This window comes from Periplaneta americana, chromosome 2, assembly GCF_040183065.1.
Source record: "Periplaneta americana isolate PAMFEO1 chromosome 2, P.americana_PAMFEO1_priV1, whole genome shotgun sequence".
Classification (NCBI taxonomy): Eukaryota; Metazoa; Arthropoda; class Insecta; order Blattodea; family Blattidae; genus Periplaneta; species Periplaneta americana.
Genome location: NC_091118.1, coordinates 34,724,510 through 34,747,648, shown reverse-complemented (window position 1 = coordinate 34,747,648; position 23,139 = coordinate 34,724,510). Strand labels below are relative to the sequence as shown.

The following is a 23,139-nucleotide window of genomic DNA, read 5'->3' as shown; positions in this document are numbered from 1 at the left end:
TCGTGATGCACTTGGGGAGCTGCGATAGGTAGCAAAATCCGGTTGCGAAAGCCAGCTGTAAAGGCTGGGGGATCATCGTGCTAACCACACGATACCTCCATTCTGGTTGGATGATCGTCCACCTCTGCTTCGGCATGTGGGCGTGAGGCCAGCAGCCGGCTGGTAGGTCTGGGGCCTTCACGGACTGTAGCGCCACGGATTATTATTATTATTATTATTATTATTATTATTATTATTATTATTATTATTATTATTATTATTAATTCTGTATCTTCGAATTCGGCGAATAATTTTATTATTCATGTACGCACTGAAACAACAGCTGTTTGAAGAAAGGGAAGGATATGGAGTGGATGAAGGACAATAACAATGTATACGGTAATAACGTAATTTGAGAGGTAACAACTATCTTCGAAATGAGTTGAAACACTGAATGATTCATTGTAGGGTAGAAATTCTCTCTGCGGATTGCACCTATCCATTTTCGGTTAAGGGAATCTTTACGCAGATGAAACCTGAAGCACAAACAGTCGTATAATTACAATAGTTTGTCTTCTGTAACATAATACGGGCCAAAAATATTGTAGAAATTAAAGATTAACTAATCAGTGAAATGTAACATTCCTCCCTTTATCTTTACATCTGTGTGCATTGCTGCAATTAAAAACAGCACACGAACGAACCATACTTATTCAGCTCAACCAAACAAATGGCCGCCCGTCGGCTGTTCAATTTGGGAGCATAACACTAGCGCCAGTGAGCGGTCTAGCGGTTATTTAGTAAGTCTATGCTAGAGACCTGATATGATACGGCTAATTTTCCTTATAATATGGCGAATGAGAACAGCATACAAAAGACTTGCACGAGAGACCTGATATGTTACGGCTAATTTTCCATATAATATGGCGAATGAGAACAGCATACAAAAGACTTGCACGAGAGACCTGATATGTTACGGCTAATTTTCCTTATAATATGGCGAATGAGAACAGCATACAAAAGACTTGCACGAGAGACCTGATATGTTACGGCTAATTTTCCATATAATATGGCGAATGAGTACAGCATACAAAAGACTTGCACGAGAGACCTGATATGTTACGGCTAATTTTCCGTATAATATGGCGAATGAGAACAGCATACAAAAGACTTGCACGAGAGACCTGATATGTTACTGCTAATTTTCCATATAATATAGCGAATGAGAACAGCATACAAAAGACTTGCACGAGAGACCTGATATGTTACGGCTAATTTTCCATATAATATGGCGAATGAGAACAGCATACAAAAGACTTGCACGAGAGACCTGATATGTTACGACTAATTTTCCATTATGACGAATGAGAACAGCATACAAAAGACTTGCACGAGAGACCTGATATGTTACGGCTAATTTTCCATATAATATGGCGAATGAGAACAGCATACAAAAGACTTGCGCGAGAGACCTGATATGTTACGGCTAATTTTCCATATAATATGGCGATTGATGAGCAACAGTAGACAAAAGATTGGCACGAGAGACCTGATAATTGTTACGGCTAATTTTATTTCCCATATAATATAGTGAACGGGGAGCAACAATAGACAAAAATTTGGCACGAGAGATCTGTATGTTACGGCTAATATTCCATATAATATGGCGATTGAGGAGTTACAGTAGACAAAAGACTGACACGAGAGACCTGTTAATTGTTACGGCTAATTTTATTTCCCATATAATAAATTATAGTGAACGGAGAGCAATGATAGGCAAAAGTTTGGCACGAGAGCTCTATATGTTACGGCTAATTTTCCATATAATATAGCGAATTAGAAGCAACGGTAGACAAAACATTTGCACAAGAGACCTGCTATGTTACGGCTAATTTGCCATAGTAAAATTTAAGTGTAATTGTTCACATGTGTGTCCAAATTGTTAGACTCTTGTTAGAGTACACGATGCTTAGTGATTACCAACAATATTTTGCCTCCACAATACCCTAACCTTACAAGTTGTCACTATTACCCCTGGGGCACACTTTTTGCAAAGTTTCATTAAAATATATTAAGTACTTTTTGAGTTATCATGCAAACGCTGCCCGATTGAACAAAATACTCCACAAATATTTATAGTTAAAAACAGATTATTAGGTTTCAAAATTTTTAAAATTGGTTTGTGATATACAGATGGTGTGTATTAAAACTTGCCAATTTTATATTTCCAAAGGACTTTCATGGTATCTAATGTAATGGTATTTGACAGATCGTAAACAAATTATTTATGTAAATGGTGATTTTTTTCAATGAACAATATAAACAGCGGAGTTCCTCATGGATCAGTATTGGGTCTCATTACTTCTTATTACTATTAATGATTTATCAAGCAGTATTCTTACTCACAATGCAATGTTTGCAGACGACACTACTTTTGTTACTTTTTAAAATGACTCAAGTGTTCTTAAACAAGCGAGTGAAAGAATAATGACATAAGTGTCTGAACGGTTTGGAGCCAATAGTTTCTAAATAAAGATAAAAGTGTTACAATTTTATTTACTTTGAAACGTTTATTGTGTTATACCTTTTGTCAGATTGGTAATAAATTTGTAGGTGTTCATATTGATAGTCAACTAACTTGTGTAACACAATTAATGTTGATTATTTGAAAAATAGATTATCTAAAGTTATTTATTTCATTCGAAATTCCTTCTTATGAGGAAAAATATTTTTTTGCTTTTTTTAAATAGATTATAAGATATGGATTAATCTCTAGGAAGGTATTACCAATATCAATGAAATCATTTTATTGTGAAAGAAAATACTGAGGATAATCACAAATAGTCATTACACAACCCCATGTAGACCATTGTTTTTTATTTAGGTATTTTGACTATTTATAATCTTCATATAGGCCTATTAGATAATATTTTAGTCTTTGTACATGATTCCTCGGTAAATTTTGACTTAAGATGTGAGGTCGAAATCAAATGTAAATATGTCTTATTTTAGATTAAACAAGATCCTTGTTGACCTGGTTGGCGAATTGGTATAGCGCTGGCCTTCTATGCCCAAGGTTGCGGGTTCGATCCCGGGTCAGGTCGATGGCATTTAAGTGTGCTTAAATGCGACAGGCTCATGTCAGTAGATTTACTGGCATGTAAAAGAACTCCTGCGGGACAAAATTCCGGCACATCCGGCGACGCTGATATAACCTCTGCAGTTGCGAGCGTCGTTAAATAAAACATAACATTATAACAAGATCCATAATAATTACTCGTACTTGTACCTTGTGCCTAAATTTTATAATACATTGCCTGAAGTTTTGAAACATTTGAACAGTAGAACTTTTAAAACTAGAGTATACATATAGTTAGTAAAGCATCCTTTTTATTCAATTGATGAATTTTTAAATATTAATTAATGTAATATTAATATGTAAATTATTTTTAACAATGTACTTCTTTTTTGTTTTGTTTTTTGTTTTAACTTTGTCAATTACCTGTATAGTACCTGAAGATAAGTAATAAATGCTACAATGCTACTTAAAGATTCTGAGAGTAAAATTGTTGAAGTAAGAGTATAATAGGCATATATAAATTATACTACCGAAAGGTGTACATCCTTCCTTAAAAGTTATGTCCTTCAGTTTTCAGCGATATGAAATTAGGCATACAACAGTGCAAAATTTTTTGCGTTGCAAATAAATTGTACACAATTGAACATAATGTTTACGAAGAATAATCTAAACAACTACATCAACTAAATTAATATTAACACATTCACAGCCACTTGATAACATGAGCTACAAGCTAGTGAGATAACATTAACTACAATTCAGAAACACGTGGTATCAAATATAATTTATTACATGCAAATGACTTTTTTAATTTTAATGCGCAACAGACCGATAGCGCGGAATCTAGCAGCAAAACCATGAAACGTACTCTTCATCACAGAGGAATGGTAATGAGTGCTTTACAAGATTTTGCCGCTACATTCCGTGCTTTCATTCTGCTGTGCATTTGAAAATATCTAGCTCCCTTTACAGTGCTCTTGTCCAGACCTTGTAGACAATTACACGAAAACTCAAATTACGTCATTATAATAACCAATTTGGTGATATTACAGAAATCTCGTCAGTACCGAGAGGGTAAGTAGAACAAAATTAATCGTATATACATGATAGCGCTAAGATACAATTGAAGGGCTCCCTGCAAAAACGAGGTAGCTCCACTTTTACAAAGTTGTGGGAAACTACAAAAAACCATTCTAATTGAAATTTTAACTGACCCTCTTTCCTTTTTCAGAGTATGTTCTAGATATGTAGGACTTTCATTTTATCACTCCATTTATTATAATCTGCAATTTTGGAGGGGGTTAAATACAAACAAATAATGGAGCTACCCCCTTTTTGCAATAAAATTGGTCTTTGAGATATTTTAAATAAAAATTTTAATATTTGCTTCCCTTTCGAGATAAATAATGTTTCATATGAAACATTTTATGGCGTGTTTTGAGAAAGCCGTTGACTTAATCCCCAATATGCTCTGTCATTTTAAGAGAGCAGTGTATTATAATAATACTTTATTGAAAGAATTTTAGTTTTGTCCTTTAAATTTGCAGAAATCTGATCAGAATAAATATAACATTGTAAAATTCCTTTGCAGAACGAAAAGTTACATTTGTTCGGATCAAATGTTCGGAGATAAGACAGAAGAGCAGTCTGTGAGTAGCTATTATTATATTATATTATATTATATTATATTATATTATATTATATTATATTATATTATATTATATTATATTATATATGTCTATGGTAAAATGCACAAATTCAATTTTTTTTCGTTATCTAAGAAAGCAAGCAATAAAGTTGTATCTAAATTGACATACATCAGTCCTACCATAAAACTTCCAATAAAAGTCAATATACGAGTAATATCTCTATACTTCCTCTTCTTGTTCGTTTTATGCATCTTAGATATTCAGTCTGCACTAGATCTCCATCCAGGCTCGCTATTATAATCCCCGAAGTGAACGTAACAATAGCTTCCACAATCCCAGCACGATGGTCTTGAAGGGTTTCGGACTTCAGTGACGTCTTTGATATAGCTTCGTTAGAAAAAATCCAGACATTATATTACGAGAGGGTGTAAAGCAAATGATCTATCTCGTAGTGGTAGTTTTTGTCAGAATTTGGGGTCTGTATCGATCCAGTCAAGCATATTACCGGCATCAAACACACGTGGAAGTCTATGGACTTCATTTCATTAAACACTGGGGTTTTATTGAAGTAATATGTAATCAATAAGCTTTCATATCTTGTTCGCTTACTTCCTGAGAACACTAATTCCAATATTTCGTTATATAATTTCCTATAATCTGAACAGCTATTATATATCGTATTAGTTGTACTACTTTAGACCTATATTATATTGTGTTCTGTCGTATCGTGTCGTGTTATGTTATATTATATTATATTATATATTATATTATATTGTATTGTGTTATATTATATTATATTATGTTGTATTTCATTATATTATATTATATTATATTATATTATATTATATTATATTATATTATATTATATTATATTATATTATATTATATTATATTATTATTGTATTGTATTGCATTATATTATATTATATTATCATATATTGTATTATATTATATTGTATTGTATTGTATTGTGTTGTATTGCATTGGAAGTGAAATAACCTTGCAGATTGGAAGGAACAATAGGGAACATTTAAATGAATAGAAGACTTATATTATGTTTTGTAATTAAACTAAAGGTCATCATCATCATCGTCCTTGCGGGTATTAGGTCTAGTGGCCTGTTACGGTCTCCATCCATCTTTTCAGGGGCGTCCCAAAGATCGTCCTCTATGTGGTATATAGCGGAGAATTTGTCTTGGGAGTCTGGAACGGTCCATTCTATTGACATGGTTAAGCAATTTTTGTCTATAGTGGTTGAGATGTTCATAAATAGGTGTAATCTTCAATTCTTTTGTAATTAGTTCATTCCTTTTGTGGTCAAGCAAGCTGTAGCCGGCAGTCCTCCTTAGAAATCTAAACTAAAGGTTTATTAGAAAATTAAGTTTGAAGTTTCAGCAGCCCCGCAACATCGCTGCTAACACATTTTACTCGTGATATAGATGTAAGAGGTCAATGAACTCGGTGTGTCTCGGTAGGTGAGCTGCTCCCTGCCTAGACGTTGCAATTTGCTCTCATCGTGCAGTGGCTTCAAATTAGAGGTTTTTAAAATTAAATTTACACGAAAACCGTTCACACTATTGAAATATGCTAGAGGTATTCTTTATTATATTTCTTTGCTATGTGGACAAAAATCACAATCCTATTTGCAATAGTTACCGAATAAGAAGTTGTTAAACATTTGGGGGGGGGCTCTCTGTATTTTACATTTCATTACATAGGCTATTATATTACATGACCAGGCTTCGAGACTTCGGACCCAATAGAGCAGTTCAGTGGGAAATCTGCATAACGGCGTACTGAGTATAGTGGTAAAGCGTGCAGTGGGTGGGGGTACTGTGGAATGAATGCCAACAAATACGCAAAGGAAAACGCTCTGGATTTGAAGGTTCTGACGAATAATTTGGTTTTCATACAAACCTATTTTCAAACTGTGTCTGAAACTATTACACGGTTAGAAAAGTCAGAGCAAGAGATGCCGGAAGCCCTCAAATTAGTTTAGAAAATGATGCAGAGAATTAATGAGACACCAAGTACACCGGTTACTGAACGTGTAAAACAGAAGTGGAAATCAATTTTAAGTAAAAATAACGGATATGGAGCATTGTGTAATATAAACAGCAAATTAGTGGATATAGAGTCACTCGAGAATAAAGGGCTGTCTCTTAGAGACTACAATGATGTTAGGTTTTTTTGTTTTGCTCCTATAAAGTCATGCGACGTAGAACGCAGCTTTTCACAATACAAACTGTGTTTGGTAGACAACTGAAAAAGATTTACGTTTGAGACACTGAAAATGTATCTTCTGGTACATTGCAATTCGGTACTATAACTGCACTTCCTAAAGACGACCAATAGGATAAATGAAGAAATTAAAATTGCTACATGTTTATTTCCACCATTGACACTGTGTATAATTAAACACAAATTCTTATAAAAGACAGGAGAATGAATGCTTTTCACATTCTTTTGACATTGTCATTGTGTAATGTATATTTACTTTCAGAATGTACATATGTGTGTTTCCCCATACTACCGTACTCTATTCTAAACAGCAACGTTGTTACCTCAACACATCTCTACCTTTCACTACCTGCAGCGAGTCAACAACCTATAGTACATGCACAGTAAACTTATTGTATCGGGTCCGAAGTCTCGAAGCCTGTACATGACTTTATCTTTCATTTATGTATGCTTTAATATGTGTGGTCATATTGCGTGTATACTAGAATCTTTGGGTATATCAGTAGGCTTTTTACTATTGTAGAGTTCCTGTTTCTATTCTGTGTTATAGATGAATTGTGTTCATGTAACTGATTTCAGATTTTGATTAATGTTTAGAATTGTGTTTGAGGTGGTGATGGATCATAGCAAGTAAATTTCCAACCCCGCATTTTCCTTTGTGACTGAAGGAAACCTGCTCACAAACACAATTACTGCGCACTACAGGGTCACTCTAAAACAGTTCCTTACTCCTAAATAAGCACAGTATCCTTCAGTTTAGCAGAATTTATGATATTATGCACTACTAGTTGAAATAAAACTGCCTAAAATAAGTGGTAAAGTACATGAGCGAGTAGCAAAATTCGGAAGACAGTATGCCTAGATAAGTTGCGACATAATAGTGTGTAATTTATGTAAGACTGACACAATCTGTTCTAAAAATATGCTACCTACAGCAGCACTTACTTACAAATGGCTTTTAAAGAACCCACAGGTTCATTGCCGCCCTCACATAAGCCCGCCATCGGTCCCTATCCTGTGCAAGATTAATCCAGTCTCTATCACCATATCCCACCTCCTTCAAATCCATTTTATATTATCCTCCCATCTACGTCTCGATCTCCTCAAAAGTCTTTTCTCTCTGGCCTCCCAACTAACACTCTATATGCATTTCTGTATTCACCCATACGTGCTACATGCCCTGCCCATCTCAAACGTCTGGATTTAATGTTTCTAATTATGTCAGATGAAGAATACAATGCGTGCAGTTCTGCATTGTGTAACTTTCTCCATTCTCCTGTAACTTTCATCCCTCTTACCCCAAATGTTTTCTTAAGAATCTTATTCTCAAACACTCTTAATTTCTGTTCCTCTCTCAAAGTAAGAGTCCAAGTTTCACAACCATATAGAACAACCGGTAATATAACTGTTTTATAAATTCTAACTTTCAGGTTTTTTGACAGCAGACTAGATGATAAAAGCTTCTCAATCGAATAATAACACGCATTTCCCATATTTATTCTGCGTTTAATTTTCTCCCGAGTGTCATTTATATTTGTTTCTGTTGATCCAAGATATTTGAATTTTTCCATCTCTTCGTAGGATAAAACTCCAATTTTTATATTTGCATTTCGTACAATATTCTGGTCACGAGACATAATCATATACTTTGTCTTTTCCGGATTTATGGCAGTATTGTAATTAAAAAAACATATAAACCATTTGAAATTGACAGAAAGAAGTGAGTCTGACGATCTACCTTCAACTAGTAATTCTGTGCCCGCGGATGAATTTAACAGAGATCTATATGAAATAATGGTGCAGGCCAACATTAAACAAAGTTGAGGACAAACACTTTAAAAATGTTTTTGGAGAGTACACTTGCACACCTGTGTTATAGTAGTACCGATATTTTAAAGGGTTAGTACAGCTTAAAGCAGTAATTTTTTTGGAAATATTCAACATTTTTTTCTCCATTACTGTATCTTGTACAACAATGAAATTTGGTGTGTGTAAAACACTGTCCTTCTGCTATATTAAAAAAAATATTTAAAAAATTAAAAAAATTATTTATATATATTTTTTGTCTTTTTTCAAAATTCATAATAGTGGTAGTTCACTGTGCAGTGATGAAGCTTTTCCCTCATACGTCATAAACTCGTTAATATTTTCATGTTCTCTCTCTTTTATTTTATTGCTGAAACCCATGTTTACAATATCATGCTCTTTCAGCTACATTCCTTAATAAATAATGTTTTTTTTTTTATTTTGCGTTAGAAGAAAATACTGTTATTTCACCATTTTTAAATGAATTAATTTTTTTATCAGACAATGTACCAAATGTAGAGAAGTGAGCCTGCATCATATTGTAAATAAGACATGCATAATTACACACAAAAAAATTCATCACAGAATGTTGGATAGTTTTTTAGTTATGTGGGAAAAGCTTCATCACTGCACAGTGAACTGAATTCTGAAAGAAAAGAATCTAAATCATTTTTTTAAATCGTAAAAATATATATATATTTTTTTCATACAGCAGAAGGACAGTATTTCACACACATTAATTTTCAATATTGTACAAGATACAGTAATGGAGGAAAAAATGTTGAATATTTCCAACATTTTACTGCTGTAACCTCTTGAGTTAAATTTTACAGTCAAGATTATTGTAACATTTCATTCAGGGCAGTACCTGTGTTACAGTTATACCGATGCTTTAAGTTAAAATTTTACAACAGAAGTTATCGCAATATGGGGATTAAACATTGCATTAAGAGTGGTACCTATGAGACAGTAAAATTAAACATGTTGTTAAGAGTAGTGCCTCTGATACAGTAACATTTTAATTTAAAAGTTCAAAGCAAAAACTATGTTTATTCTTTTGTAATACACAACACAGCTCTACTCTTGAAATTATTATTTTATGTGCGTACTGTGGTTGTCCTTGATGCGGGAGTAGTCTGTTTACATCGCACAGCGCAGCGCGCTACTACTCTTCGTAATAATTTGGCTCATCGCACAAACTCCGAACTCACTTAACTTCAAAGAGGAGTGGCTAAGATTCCGATCTCCATTTATTAATACAGATAAGGTATCTGTGATGTCACAGAGCATTGAGATGTAAGTCACTGTTCCACACCGTCAGGGTAATATTTATAGTGAATAAATAGTTAGGGGGAGAGGATGGTATTTTTTGGTGAAAAATGAGTAAATTTTCAAAAAAAAATCTTTAAAATACACTGTGATATGTGTGGAATTCATAACATAACATTTTGTGGGTATTTATGTGTCCTTATCTGATGTTGAGACGTCATTTTTAAACTTCCTGCGCTATGGATTTTTAAATCACACGCCCGCTTTTATCGGTTTCCAGTAACTTCATTTTTTTTTTTGCTACATTGCCAGAAAAAAAATGGATATAATTTCTGAACTATTAAAGATACATGCATGAAATTCAGAACCCACATTCTTTAGACTATTACGAAACTTTTCTCTGTAACAGAATTTTGTTAATTGATTTCATTTTTAAAATACGTCCGCTTGTTTGCAAGAAAGGAAATCAGAAAATTGTTATTAAATTTTAATTGTTTATTTTACAAACGTAGGGACATGCTTTTGCAAATACATTGCAAAAAACTGTCTGAATCTATCTTTAAAAACGGTTTAGATATATCGGTTTTAGTACAATCCTGCATTGGGTACATTTTTTTTTTTAATTTGGGCCCCCAAATAATATATTTTTTTTTATATTTTTATTTGGTTGAGCTGCCACAGCTATGAGCTCTCTACATACAAAAAAAAATAATATTTTACACCAAATAGGAAAAAGGTTTTAAAAAATAACATCCTGTCCCCTTAAATAGAATTTCTTCCACTCTATAGTGAGGATCACGTAAGAGTAGTTCCTAAAAGACTAATTTGGTCGTCTCTTCAGTGTTGCCAAGTGATACTAGATATCACCAAAAGATGGTAAAATCACAATGCCATGTACTACGCGACCAAGGCTGGAACCGTTTTGCTTGGTGGCGCTACGATTCGCTTCACAACACAGGCCGTGTTGTAAAGTCCGCATCAGATGCAAAATGAAGCACATGCTGAACTGCGCTCTTGTTTTATTATTATTAACAGGCTTTATATGTTATATGTTCGTATATATAGTTAACTTTATTGTTTACTTTTATTTTATCATATTTATACACATAGGAATCTATTCAGAAAACACACAACAAATCGGTGTTCGTAAAGGAGGGAACATGAATCGAAAGTAACGTAAACTATACAATATTGCATTTTATATGCATTTCTTACCTTAGCATTTTAAAGTGGCCGGACTCCGGACATCATATATGAGGAAAGCACCCGGTATAAAACCATCACTACCACCAGCATGGGCTACTACAGGGACATCATTTTATTTTTACTAACATTTTTAATATTAGCTTGCCTATACCTCTGACTCAACGCCGTTTGCTACCCCTTCCACGACTGGAGTTCGATGATACTGGCGTAATATACAGTACAAACAAATCACTTTACTAAGTATAGGAGGGAAGAAAAGTAGTTCATCCATTTACATAAACTAGGAAATATTGCGCTTTTGAGTTTGATCATTTTCATTAGGTTTTTGTTTAATCAAAATACAGTACAGTATTAACAATGAGTGTTTTTACTCACGAATGAGCTGTCCATGTGGACGTATTCATTATGCAGTATATATTATACTGCCTACAGCACATTAGCGTACAATATAGAGCATGAAGTTAAATTGAAAAATAATCATAATATGGATATTTAAACACATTTTTGAAAATGGTGACCGTTCATTTCGATACAGGCTTCAGTTCTAATGTGCATATTATCGCACTATAGACTATTGTACCTTATCCCAATTACCAGTTTCGTTCTTCGTGCTAGTAACTCATGTTGAAATAATTCTGTACCTACTCTATAAAAGAGTACCTTACATACTGTAAATTCAATCTTCACTTCTGCCCGATCCGAAAAGGTAAAATTACTCAGACATACTATCTACTGTCCGTCCAAGTGGTTATGTCGTAGGGTCGTAGAAATGGAGGTAATTACGTGACAGTTAATTACTTAACGAGGCCCTTTTATTTAAGTTATTTTAAACAGTTGTATGATATTACGTAGACGTCCAATTCCTAACAGAAATTAATGTTTTCAGAAGAGAGCTAAGACAGCCCAGCCACTAGCTGGCGAATAAAACTGGTGGGGGAAACCAGTATACGACGTAGGCAAATGGACGACAGTACCTGAGCGAAAATGATTCAATATTGAAAGCTCTTTCGTCACTGGAAAACGCGAACATATTTTTGGAACGTACTGTTTACTATGACAGTAAGGCTACTATATGCGGTCTTGGATCTGTGTGGAAGGGGTGGGAGTGAAGTACATTCAAAAACTCAGGTACAATAAAAATTGAAGTAAAAATAAAATGATGTCCCTGTATAAGTCGTTGACCTGCACTGCTATTTGTATAAACTCCTGACATGTTTACGTATTACCAACATTTTTAGACAGTGTAATGGGTATGGAACCATGTTTCGTCCAGGTAAATAACGGGCTACTATATCAGAGCGTTCTATTAGATATGTCCTTTTATCTTTATGTTTTTTGAAATGCAAACCCTATGGATAGTAAAAGTTTTAGTAAAGTTTCCTTGCACCCTTTAAAACCTATCTCTCTCTTACAAAATTTATGCAACTTTACTAATGCTGAAAGTTCCTTGTAGAGACCATAATATTTATGAACTTCTGTTCTTATGATACATTTGTCCATGTCGTCTAATTCAACCTTATTTACAGGAGGTCGTCTAACTTTGTTTGGTGTCGATATTTCTACACCCTTGTCCTCACATTTATTACCTTCCTTTCTAATTCTACTAATTGTTTCCTTATTTAACTTCAAAATAGCTGCAGCACGCTCTGTTGTCTTCGATAGAGATAGGAATAAAGCAGTTTTCTTTTCTTCATCACAAAACTTTATGGCATTATAAATAACGCTCCGCGCTTGGCTACGAAACACACGTCTTCCTACACGCGGCATTCGACCAGATTGAATTGGTATTGGATGTGACGACACTCCAGCGGTAAACATACGCAGCGAGCACGAAGTTCCTCATTCTGCCACGACGGGTCCGGCCTTGGTCGCGTAGTACAATAATAATAATAATAATAATAATAATAATAATAATAATAATAATAATAATAATAATAATAATAATAATAATACATTCATTCATTCAGGTATACCTTGAGAAGGGATAATTACGTTAAGGAAATAGTGTTGTCATTTCAGACCAACATAGCCTACTGTAGTTTTGTTAATTCGGCCACAGAAGGCGGTGATATTATATTAGTCATACAAAGAATGAAATTCGTGACCGTAAAAATGCTGCTTGAAAGCAACATCATATAAGCAGCAAAATTGATTTGTTATATTGAATTATTTCAATGCTACAACTTTATTGCTTGTTTGTTAAAATGTGTATATGATAACGTTATGCAATTTGTGTTCTTTTGTTTTGTGTGTTTTTGGAAAATATAATTTCAATTAATGCTCCGTCATAAATGTTGTAACTAAACCCTTGTGCATCCCTCGTGTTTATCGTACAGCTCGTCCTCCCCCCCCCCCACACGTTACCTGCACTTTACTTAGGTTTTCACTGTGCCTAAACGAGACGCTCTACTATACACAAAACTCAACGCGCCACCTCACTCCATCTGTACTCCGCTGCACTGTAACTTCACTTCATTCCTACGTTGTCTCGGATCCTAACCCTTTTTATAACATTCCTAAGACACTTACGTTTGACTAAATACAACAATTATCCCTTAGAAAGTTTTACTTACAATTTATGTAAAGCACTTTATGCTCGACCATGCCGAAATGTAGTAATTATACACCTGGTAGCAGTCCTTTAATGCATGTCATTAAAGTACACCTACTCATTAAAGTACAGGTGTTCAGCCAATGACAACTCAGCTTACAGGTGTTCAGCCAATGAGAAGTCAGCTTTGTACCGTTATAAAACCGCAAGTATCGATTATTCTCGGATATGCAATCGAAAGAGAATTAGCGAAAAGTCACAGAGGCTGGAAATCCAATACTGTCGCAGAAGATTATGTTCTGTTACTATAATAATTAGCGTTAATTGTAAATAATATTCAAATAAAATCAATTTGTCATCTCGTTTTTCAATGTCGAATTCAATAATCAAGGTTATACCAAGTTCAACGGGATTACATCAAGGTCAATGACATTATTGTTCCTCGGAAAAAATCAATACTTTCGCGCCTGCGCACATCTCACAATTCACGACCTAGAACAAGGTCACTTCCGATCTTGTCAGATACAAATAAAATGTATACATCTGAATAATTTCAAGTTAGAAATATGGTCGAGCATAAAAAGTCGTATGAAACTCGCCTATAATGATAATTAAGAAGCTCGTATGAAAATTATGAAACTCGCTTGCGCTCGTTTCATAAACATCCATACTCGCTTCTTAATTACTATCATTATAGGCTCGTTGCATAATGTAGTATTATAACATTCCTAAGACACTTACGTTTGACAAGATACAACAATTAAATTACCTACGTAGCCTATATATGGTGAACCAAAAGATTGGCGATTTTAACTTCATTTTTAATACTGACTTATCCCTTAGAAAGTTTTACTTACAATTTATGTAAAGTACTTTAACATACCATTTGCTTTTTATGTAAAAAAAAAACTCTGAAGTTTTGAAAATCACATTCCTAACATGGTCTCAATTTAGCTGCAAATATTATTCGAATGTAGCAAATTATATCATTGAAGAAAACCAAGATCATGGCTCACTGCGGAATACTTCCTGTAAGTTCAGAAATAATACAGAAGATAAACCCGTATAGAAATTGTCTCAATATGACTACTTATATTGTAATGTAAGTTAATGATAGAGAGAAAAACATAGAAAATAAAATAAATAATTTTCAATTAATATGAGTAACAACAAATAGAACACTGAAAAACAAAACAATAAATTAAACAAAAATTCAGTTCCATATGGTAATAATTGTCACAGTATTGATTTGTAGAAGCGAATAATGGATAATGAGAGAAAAGGATAATAGCAAATTACAGGCAGTAAAGATGAGATTTCTACTTGAAGTTAAAGGCTGTACAAGTGAAGATCAGATTAGAAATGAAACAATTCGCGAAGAACTCAATATTTACAGTATAACCAATAAAACAGAAGAATTTGAAGGAGATTTGAAGGAAAAAATCTCAATATAATGGATAGCGAAAGAATGCCAGCAATAGTAAATAAACATCAACCTGAAGATATGAGAGATGTTAGACCCCTAACAAGAGATCTAGTAAACACGCATTAAATGCCTAATATCTGTTAAGAAGAAAACATTCTTCAATCTTGATCGTAGAGAGCCCATCAAATGGCACACCTCCATGGGTAATTGAGACACTTCATGACATAATCTTTCTTTGAGTCCTTCGATATCTCGTATTGAAGGATGACTAGAGGCTTTCCTTTCCAAATACCCCCTCAAGAAGAAATCGTAAATTGTTAGATCTGGTGACCATGTCGGTCATGGAGCCGAGGTAACCGAAAATAAAATCACCGCATATATTTCATTTTAAGTAAGACACTAATAATAATAATTCGTGGCGCTACAGCCCGTGAAGGGCCTAGACCGACCAGCCGGCTGCTGGCCTCACGCCCACATGCCGAAGTAGAGGTGGACGATCATCCAACCAGAATTGAGGTATCGTGCAGTTAGCACTATGATCCCCTCAGCTTTTATAGCTGGCTTCGCAACCGGATTTCGCTACCTATCGTAGCTCCCCAAGTGCATCACGATGCTGGGTGGGCACCGGTCCCATACACTGGCCGAAATTTCATGAGAAAATTTCTTCCCCCATGAGTATTCGAACCAGCGCGCATTCCGTAACGCGAGTCCTAGGCAGGATGCCTTAGACCACTATGCCACGGCGCGGGACTTAAGTAAGACACTATTGGTGTAAAAATACAGACATGAATTATTCTTTATAAAAGAAATACAAATCATATTTAGAAAGAGTGAACCTTTAAAATATTGTCAACAGAAGAATAGGGGGAAAAAAAAGCATCGCCATAAGTATTGCCAACATCGTAACAGAATTTGGTCAACAGCGTTTCATGGGATGACCACCAGGATTGGTTATATTAAAAAGGGATAAAATTTGTAATCCACAGTTGTTTTTCAGGAAAGAGATTTAAAAAGCGGGACACTCGGAATAAATTCCGGACTCCTGGACATTTTGTCAAAAAACGGGAATATTGGACGAATGAGAATCCTAGTAATAGTTGGTTTTCGAAACTAGTTCGCCACTTACCGTAGCTTCCCAAATTCGTCATGGTCCCACATTGGACGAAATTTCAAGAGAAAATTCCTTCCCCATGAGCACTCGAACCAGCGCGCATTCCGTAACGCGAATCATAAACATGATGCTTTAGGCCACAACGCTACGGCGCGGGACATTCGCTGACGGTATTTTATAATATACATAAATAACATTGCAGTTCTACCAACGTCACTCGGTTGTAAATGTCATAACGAATTACGTAATATGATAATCAATGTTTGCAGTTGTGGCACGGCTGGAGCAACCGAGATTAATTTAGAAGGAAAATCGTTGCATGACGTAACTGGCGACACCATCTCACGCAACAATGGACTGTCCATCGATTCCTTGTTCATAATAACATTGTCGTTTAATACTTATAATGCAGTGTTGAATTCAGATATTTCCCTATACAAAGAGAAAACAAATTCATTGGGATATCGAATTAAGCATTATAATCTTCTTCCTTCAGGACAGTGTTTCTCAAAGTGTGTTATGCACAACCCCAGGGTTTCGCTAGCGAATCCTAGTAGTTTCGCGAGTCCTAAATGGATTTTAAACTTTATTTTATATTTAATCTATAGAAGAGACTATAAAATGTATGCAAAAATCAAGAAAATATTTAAAAAAACATGAAATATGAAACATGGGCAATAATGATAATAATAATAATAATAATAATAATAATAATAATAATAATAATAATAATAACTATCATCATCACTATTAAACTTAATCATTTATTCTGTCCACATGGTACGTATACATGTGTGACATAGTCTGAAAAATTTATTTTTTTAATTTGCTACGAACTATGTTACTTCATTTTTCAATTTATTCTACGTAATACACAAAATTATTATCAAGGACTATTACACTTTTACTACGTCATACTACTCTTGACAAATAAAACAGTACGGAACGACGTGTTTCAACCAATCATGGCTGCTTATCCTACAATTTGTATTACCTCCCTAGCATTTGTTTGTTTTTATCACCTCCATAGCATTTGTTTGTTTTATCATCTCCCTAGCATTTGTTTCTTTGTTTGCTAACATTGCGCTTTCAATAATTGTACGTTTTAAAATGATTCATGTTTATTTCATCATTCTTAATTAAAACTTTCCTATCATTTATCTTGTTTATATTATTTATGTTATGATATAGCTTCTCCTGTATGATATTATGGATAGTCCATATCAGAGATTGTTTAATATAATACTGGTAATTAAAGTGGAATGCAACTGTATTAATAAAAATGAAACTAAATCAATAAAGTCTTCTTGACTAGTAATCGTCCATAGAGTTAAATGAATATTGTATAGTTAGCACAACTGGTAACAAGAGAACAGCTTATCATAACACACTACTGCCATCTAGCGAAATATTTGTAATGATGAGATGGTACAATGATACATTTTCAAGACAGTTTAGTATTTTAGCAAGTCAATTAATATTCTAATGTATTATATTGCTTTATTTGAAGGGTTCGGAGCCATAGTGCGCCAAGCGCCATATTATTAAAAACGGAGAAAACAAGGGTTAAAATTAAGTGAATACCATAATTCAATGAAACATATAGCAAGTAATATAAAGTATATACGTTAATGAAAATTGACATATCATTTAGTTTTAATGTGTATACTTTATATTACTTGCTATATGTTTCATTGAATTACGGTAATCACTTAATTTTAACCCTTGTTTTTTCCGTTTTTAATAATATGGCGCTTGGCCCACTATGGCTCTGAATATCATAGTTTAATGAAAATTGACATATCATTTTGTTTTAAACTATGATATTCAGAGCCATAGTGGGCCAAGCGCCATATTATTAAAAACGGAGAAAACAAGGGTTAAAATTAAGTGATTACCATAATTCAATTAAACATATATCAAGTAATATAAAGTATACACATTAAAACTAAATGATATGTCAATCTTCATTAAACTATGATATTCAGAGCCATAGTGGGCCAAGCGCCATATTATTAAAAACGGAGAAAACAAGGGTTAAAATTAAGTGAATACCATAATTTAATGAAACATATAGCAAATAATATAAATGGTACACATTAAAACTAAATGTGTATGTCAATATTAATTAAACTATGGTATTCAGAGCCATAGTGGGCCAAGCACCACATATTAAAAACGGAGAAAACAAGGGTTAAAATTAAGTGAATACCATAATTTAATGAAACATATAGCAAGTAATATAAAATATGCACATTAAAACTAAATGATATGTCAATCTTCATTAAACTATGGTATTCACTTGCTTTCTCCGTTTTTAAAAAATGGCGCTTGGCTCACTGACTCTGAACCCTTCATTTCTTCTAATCTTTATTCCTCTAATAGTGTAATAGTCAAATCCTACTCGAGTTTTGATTTTCTCTAGACAAATCAAAACCTCTAGTGAGATTACCGTAGATAAAATCGACTGATTTCATTTAGGGGGAATCGCCATTATAACCAATGCCTTTTATTTCGTATAAAACCTAATAGCTTTCTAAAAAAATGTTTATATTTCATGTGCATCGTTACCAGATAAATTTACTTGTAGATATTGACTGAGAAAAAAAAACTACGCAATCGTTTCAGAGAAATCACTGTACACGAAAATACAGAGGTCTACAGCAGGCAGATGGCATTCTTAAACCACGTCGGAAATCGAAATTCAAATCTCGATGTATCTAAATGTAATTATCAGTGGGCAAAGACGGTTTTTTGGTGCAGATTCTTGTAAACCTACTTCCATTTTTTCTGCCGATATTCCATTCTTTCTCATGTAATCATTATTACAATTCTGGTGTGGTGTAATACGGACAACGATTATGACGGTAAGGTAATCTATCAATTTCGGCGTATTGCTCCTAGAAAGGGACGCTTGAGGTCAATTAATAGAATAAATACAGAACGCCTTGTTATTTTGTGCCTTTAACATGGGCATCTTATTATACATCTGTAATAGTTATTTACGATTCCAGTATCGTAACGTTTCATATTACAATACAACTTTGGAAAGCTGTCAAATGAGGCCGCAGGCCGAGTTTGATAACCAGTCGATTATTGTAATATGAAGTTACGATAAATATATCGTAGCCTACAATGTTTTATCTATAGTAATGTCACAAGAGGTCTGAGATTAGCCGATATTTGGAAAATCTCAGACCTCGAGTGATATTTATTAGGACTATTTCGTGAGTAAAATAAAAATGTAAATAATATATCCCTAAAATTCCCTCACAAAATGTTAATAATTGTATATTTATAAATACTTAACCTATTCAAACACTGTGAAGTCGAAATAGATGAAAAACGATTACTGCAATAAAGAAATTGGATGTTATTCAGTAATGCCAATTGAGAAAAGCGAAATACAGGTTTAACAATGTTAATTACATGTACTGCGCTTTTCTCTTGTTATTATAACAGAAATACGTTTTCATTATCTGCTGAAATCATAATTTAATTTAAAAAATTTTGATACTATAATTACAAATAACCTGATTAATACATTAATTAAATTGTTATGAAAGAGTGTCTTTTTCTTTAGATACAATGGACATGGAATTAGAAGATCAAGACATAGATATGGAAGAAAGATTTCGCACTTTGTTTAGTGTACAATGGATTCATGCTCATCGATTTACGAAGAAACAATTGGCGACACTGACTAAACAAAAGAACGACCATGCGATAAATTGATAGTGATAAATCGAGCTGCAGAAATTATCGCGATGTACGACTGTGATTGGTTGGAATTCAAAATTTCATTACACTTCATTGACCGAAAATTGAATGACGTGATATAAACAAAATAGTCCACTTAATTTTTTAATAAGAGTAGGCCTAATTACATTATTTTCATTAATTCTGAACACGTCTTTTGTGGATAGGCAATTGTATTATTAATTATTATTCTTTCTTCCTGCGAGAGGCGATTCGTTTATGTTTGTTCTATTAGTATTGAACACGATCGGCTTTTGTTCATAACAGAAGAATAACAGTACTAGGACAAATAAACAAACATTGTTAAAATGAGTTCGAACGAGGATTCAGATATTGAAAATGCTGTAAATTCTGCAATTGAATGTTTAGTACAATTGAAATCCGCGTAAGATATGAATGTTTATAATAAATAAAATTAATTTCATTGTATTTTATTTAATATGTGGTTCACATTACGCAACCAGTTAGGTAATAACAGTATCATTACCTAACTAGCTGCATAATAGAAGTATCATCACCTAACTAATTGCGTAATGAATGTGTTTACAACATTTTATTAGTGATGTACAATCCACAATTACATAAAGTGGGTAAAAAAATAAAAAGTATTTTTTTTTTCAAATGTGTAACACATACACATGTTTAAGGTACACAATAATGCTATGATCACTGCATAATAAATAATTAAATACAGATCGTGGTTTAATAAGGTGTTTGATAGATAGAGAAGAATGCAGATGAAGGACAAGAATACGTTATATAAACTTATGTATAATTCTATCATATTAAACTACATTACTCTTAACGTAAAGACTCACCGGATGTCCTCTAGAAGGTCGCATTCGTGCTGGTGCTTAGCCTGAAGCTTGGCCACCTGCTCCGAGTGTAGAGTCTTAAGGAACTTCGCGTAGTTCCCCTGAAATAAACAAATGCATCTCATTTATTTCTGTTGCTAAGTTACAGCCAAAAATGATAACATAGCAGTAACCAAAAGAGATAACAGAAGACTTGAAGAACCTCTATAATTTCATGTTACGTTTAATAATAATAATAATAATAATAATAATAATAATAATAATAATAATAATAATAATAATAATAATAATAATAATCTATACTAATAATAAATCTGTAGCCAAAATTTTTCTGGTAATTTTCGATTTTCCAAAAATAATTGGTGTTAACATGTATAATTAACCATCCTGAAACCGAAAATCGCTTTTTTGAAATTTTTGTTTGTATGTCTGTCTGTCTGTCTGGATGTTTGTTACCTTTTCACGCGATAATGGCTGAACGGATTTCGATGAAAATTGGAATATAAATTAAGTTCGTTGTAACTTAGATTTTAGGCTATATGGCATTCAAAATACTTTATTTAAAAGGGGGATTATAAGGGGGCCTGAATTAAATAAATCGAAATATCTCGCTTATTATTGACTTTTGTGAAAAATGTTACATAACAAAAGTTTCTTTAACAATGATTTCCGATAAATTTTATTCTTTGAAAAATTTTCATAGGATTGATATTTAATGAGATAAATGAGTTTTAAAATTAAAATAACTGCCATCTAAGGCGGTGTAATGAAATAAAAAACAAAAGACTTCGTCCATAAGGGGCCTTGGACAACAACAATCGAAAGCTATGAAACATACCCCACAGAGAATGTTTCTGTGTTTGTTTTAAGTAATATCGGAAGCTAAATTAACCAATTTATATAATTAATTATTATTTCACAATTGGAAAGTGCAGTTTCTCTATATGGACATAATGCTATAATGTTATTACAATAACTTCTGAGTGAATCGAGTACAGGTGAGATTACAATAGCTTCTTATGCACAGAAAACTTGATAGGCTTCTGAATATTCGTTTCCTGTATTTCTTAAAATAATGTTTATGTACACATTAAATCTAAATAATGTCAATCTTCATTACACTATGGTTGCATGTAATAACAATTAAGAAACATGTTACAGGTATTGTTATTGCACCAAATGAGTGGTCTCTGGACCAAAATGATAGCAATTTAATTATTTAAATACAGGGTGCGTCAGAAAGAACGGATGGATTTCAAACTATCGATACGCAGCGAGGGGAGGGATATAGTGAGGGGGACCACGACTGTTGGGTCAGCCATAGAATGCAGTTTCAGTTGAGAAAATGGTGTTGGTCTGGTGTACAACGTGCTTTCATCGCAGAGACATTTTTGAAAAATGAAGAGTCTGTGATCGCCACTTAGGACTCTTTTCGACATCGGACGTCACGCTAGGATAGGATTCCAACTCGGAATACAATTTTGCGGCGGGTGGCTTCATTTCGTACCACAGGTTCAACATTAAAGAAGAAATCACCTGGACGAACACGGAGCGCGTGTACTCCTGCCAATGTGGAGACAGACAGTAGGTTGTCCGGCCACCTCAACGATCAGCCCGTAAACATGCTATTGCACTGAGATTGTCCGAGGTTACGGTAAGATCTCGCGCCCTGCGAGTTCTTTCTTTGGGACCATTTGAAGGCGTAAGTAACCACAAACACTGCATGAACTGAAGACGGCGATTCGTGAAGAAATCGAGGCAATCCCACGAACTATGACTGTGAAAGTGATGGCGAACATCAGAAAACGCCTCGATGCCTGTATCGAAAGCCAAGGACATTATATGGATGATGTTGTATACCATAAGTAAACTGCATATATTGGTGAATCTGTTGATAACAATAAATTTTTGATTTGATGAATCCTTACAATTTTCTTGCCCTGTGAAATCCATCCGTTCTTTCTGACGCACCGTATACAATTTAAATTAAGTAACATACTAAACGATTTATCCTTCTATCAAATACGAATGTTCCCTGGATCAAACGTCCTATTTTAATTATGTAATCACTTTATATTTATTTCTAACGGGTGCAGCGGAGCGCACGGGTACGGCTAGTAATAATAATAATAATAATAATAATAATAATAATAATAATAATAATAATAATAATAATAATGGTTTATTTTAACTGGCAGAGTTAAGGCCATTCGGCCTTCTTTTGCACTCAACCAGTATGATAGAAAAT

At 33.7% G+C, this 23,139-nt stretch overlaps 1 protein-coding gene across 3 annotated transcripts in view; it reads right to left on the bottom strand.

Annotated features, from left to right (window-relative positions):
• Positions 1 to 23,139, bottom strand: part of nwk (nervous wreck) — a 179,763-nt gene that overhangs the window by 118,321 nt on the left and 38,303 nt on the right. For all 3 annotated transcript variants that reach the window (XM_069815116.1, XM_069815127.1, XM_069815134.1), the window contains exon 2: positions 20,895 to 20,992. In XM_069815116.1, the coding sequence (XP_069671217.1) occupies positions 20,895 to 20,992 (98 nt within the window). The remainder of the gene's footprint in view (positions 1 to 20,894; positions 20,993 to 23,139) is intronic.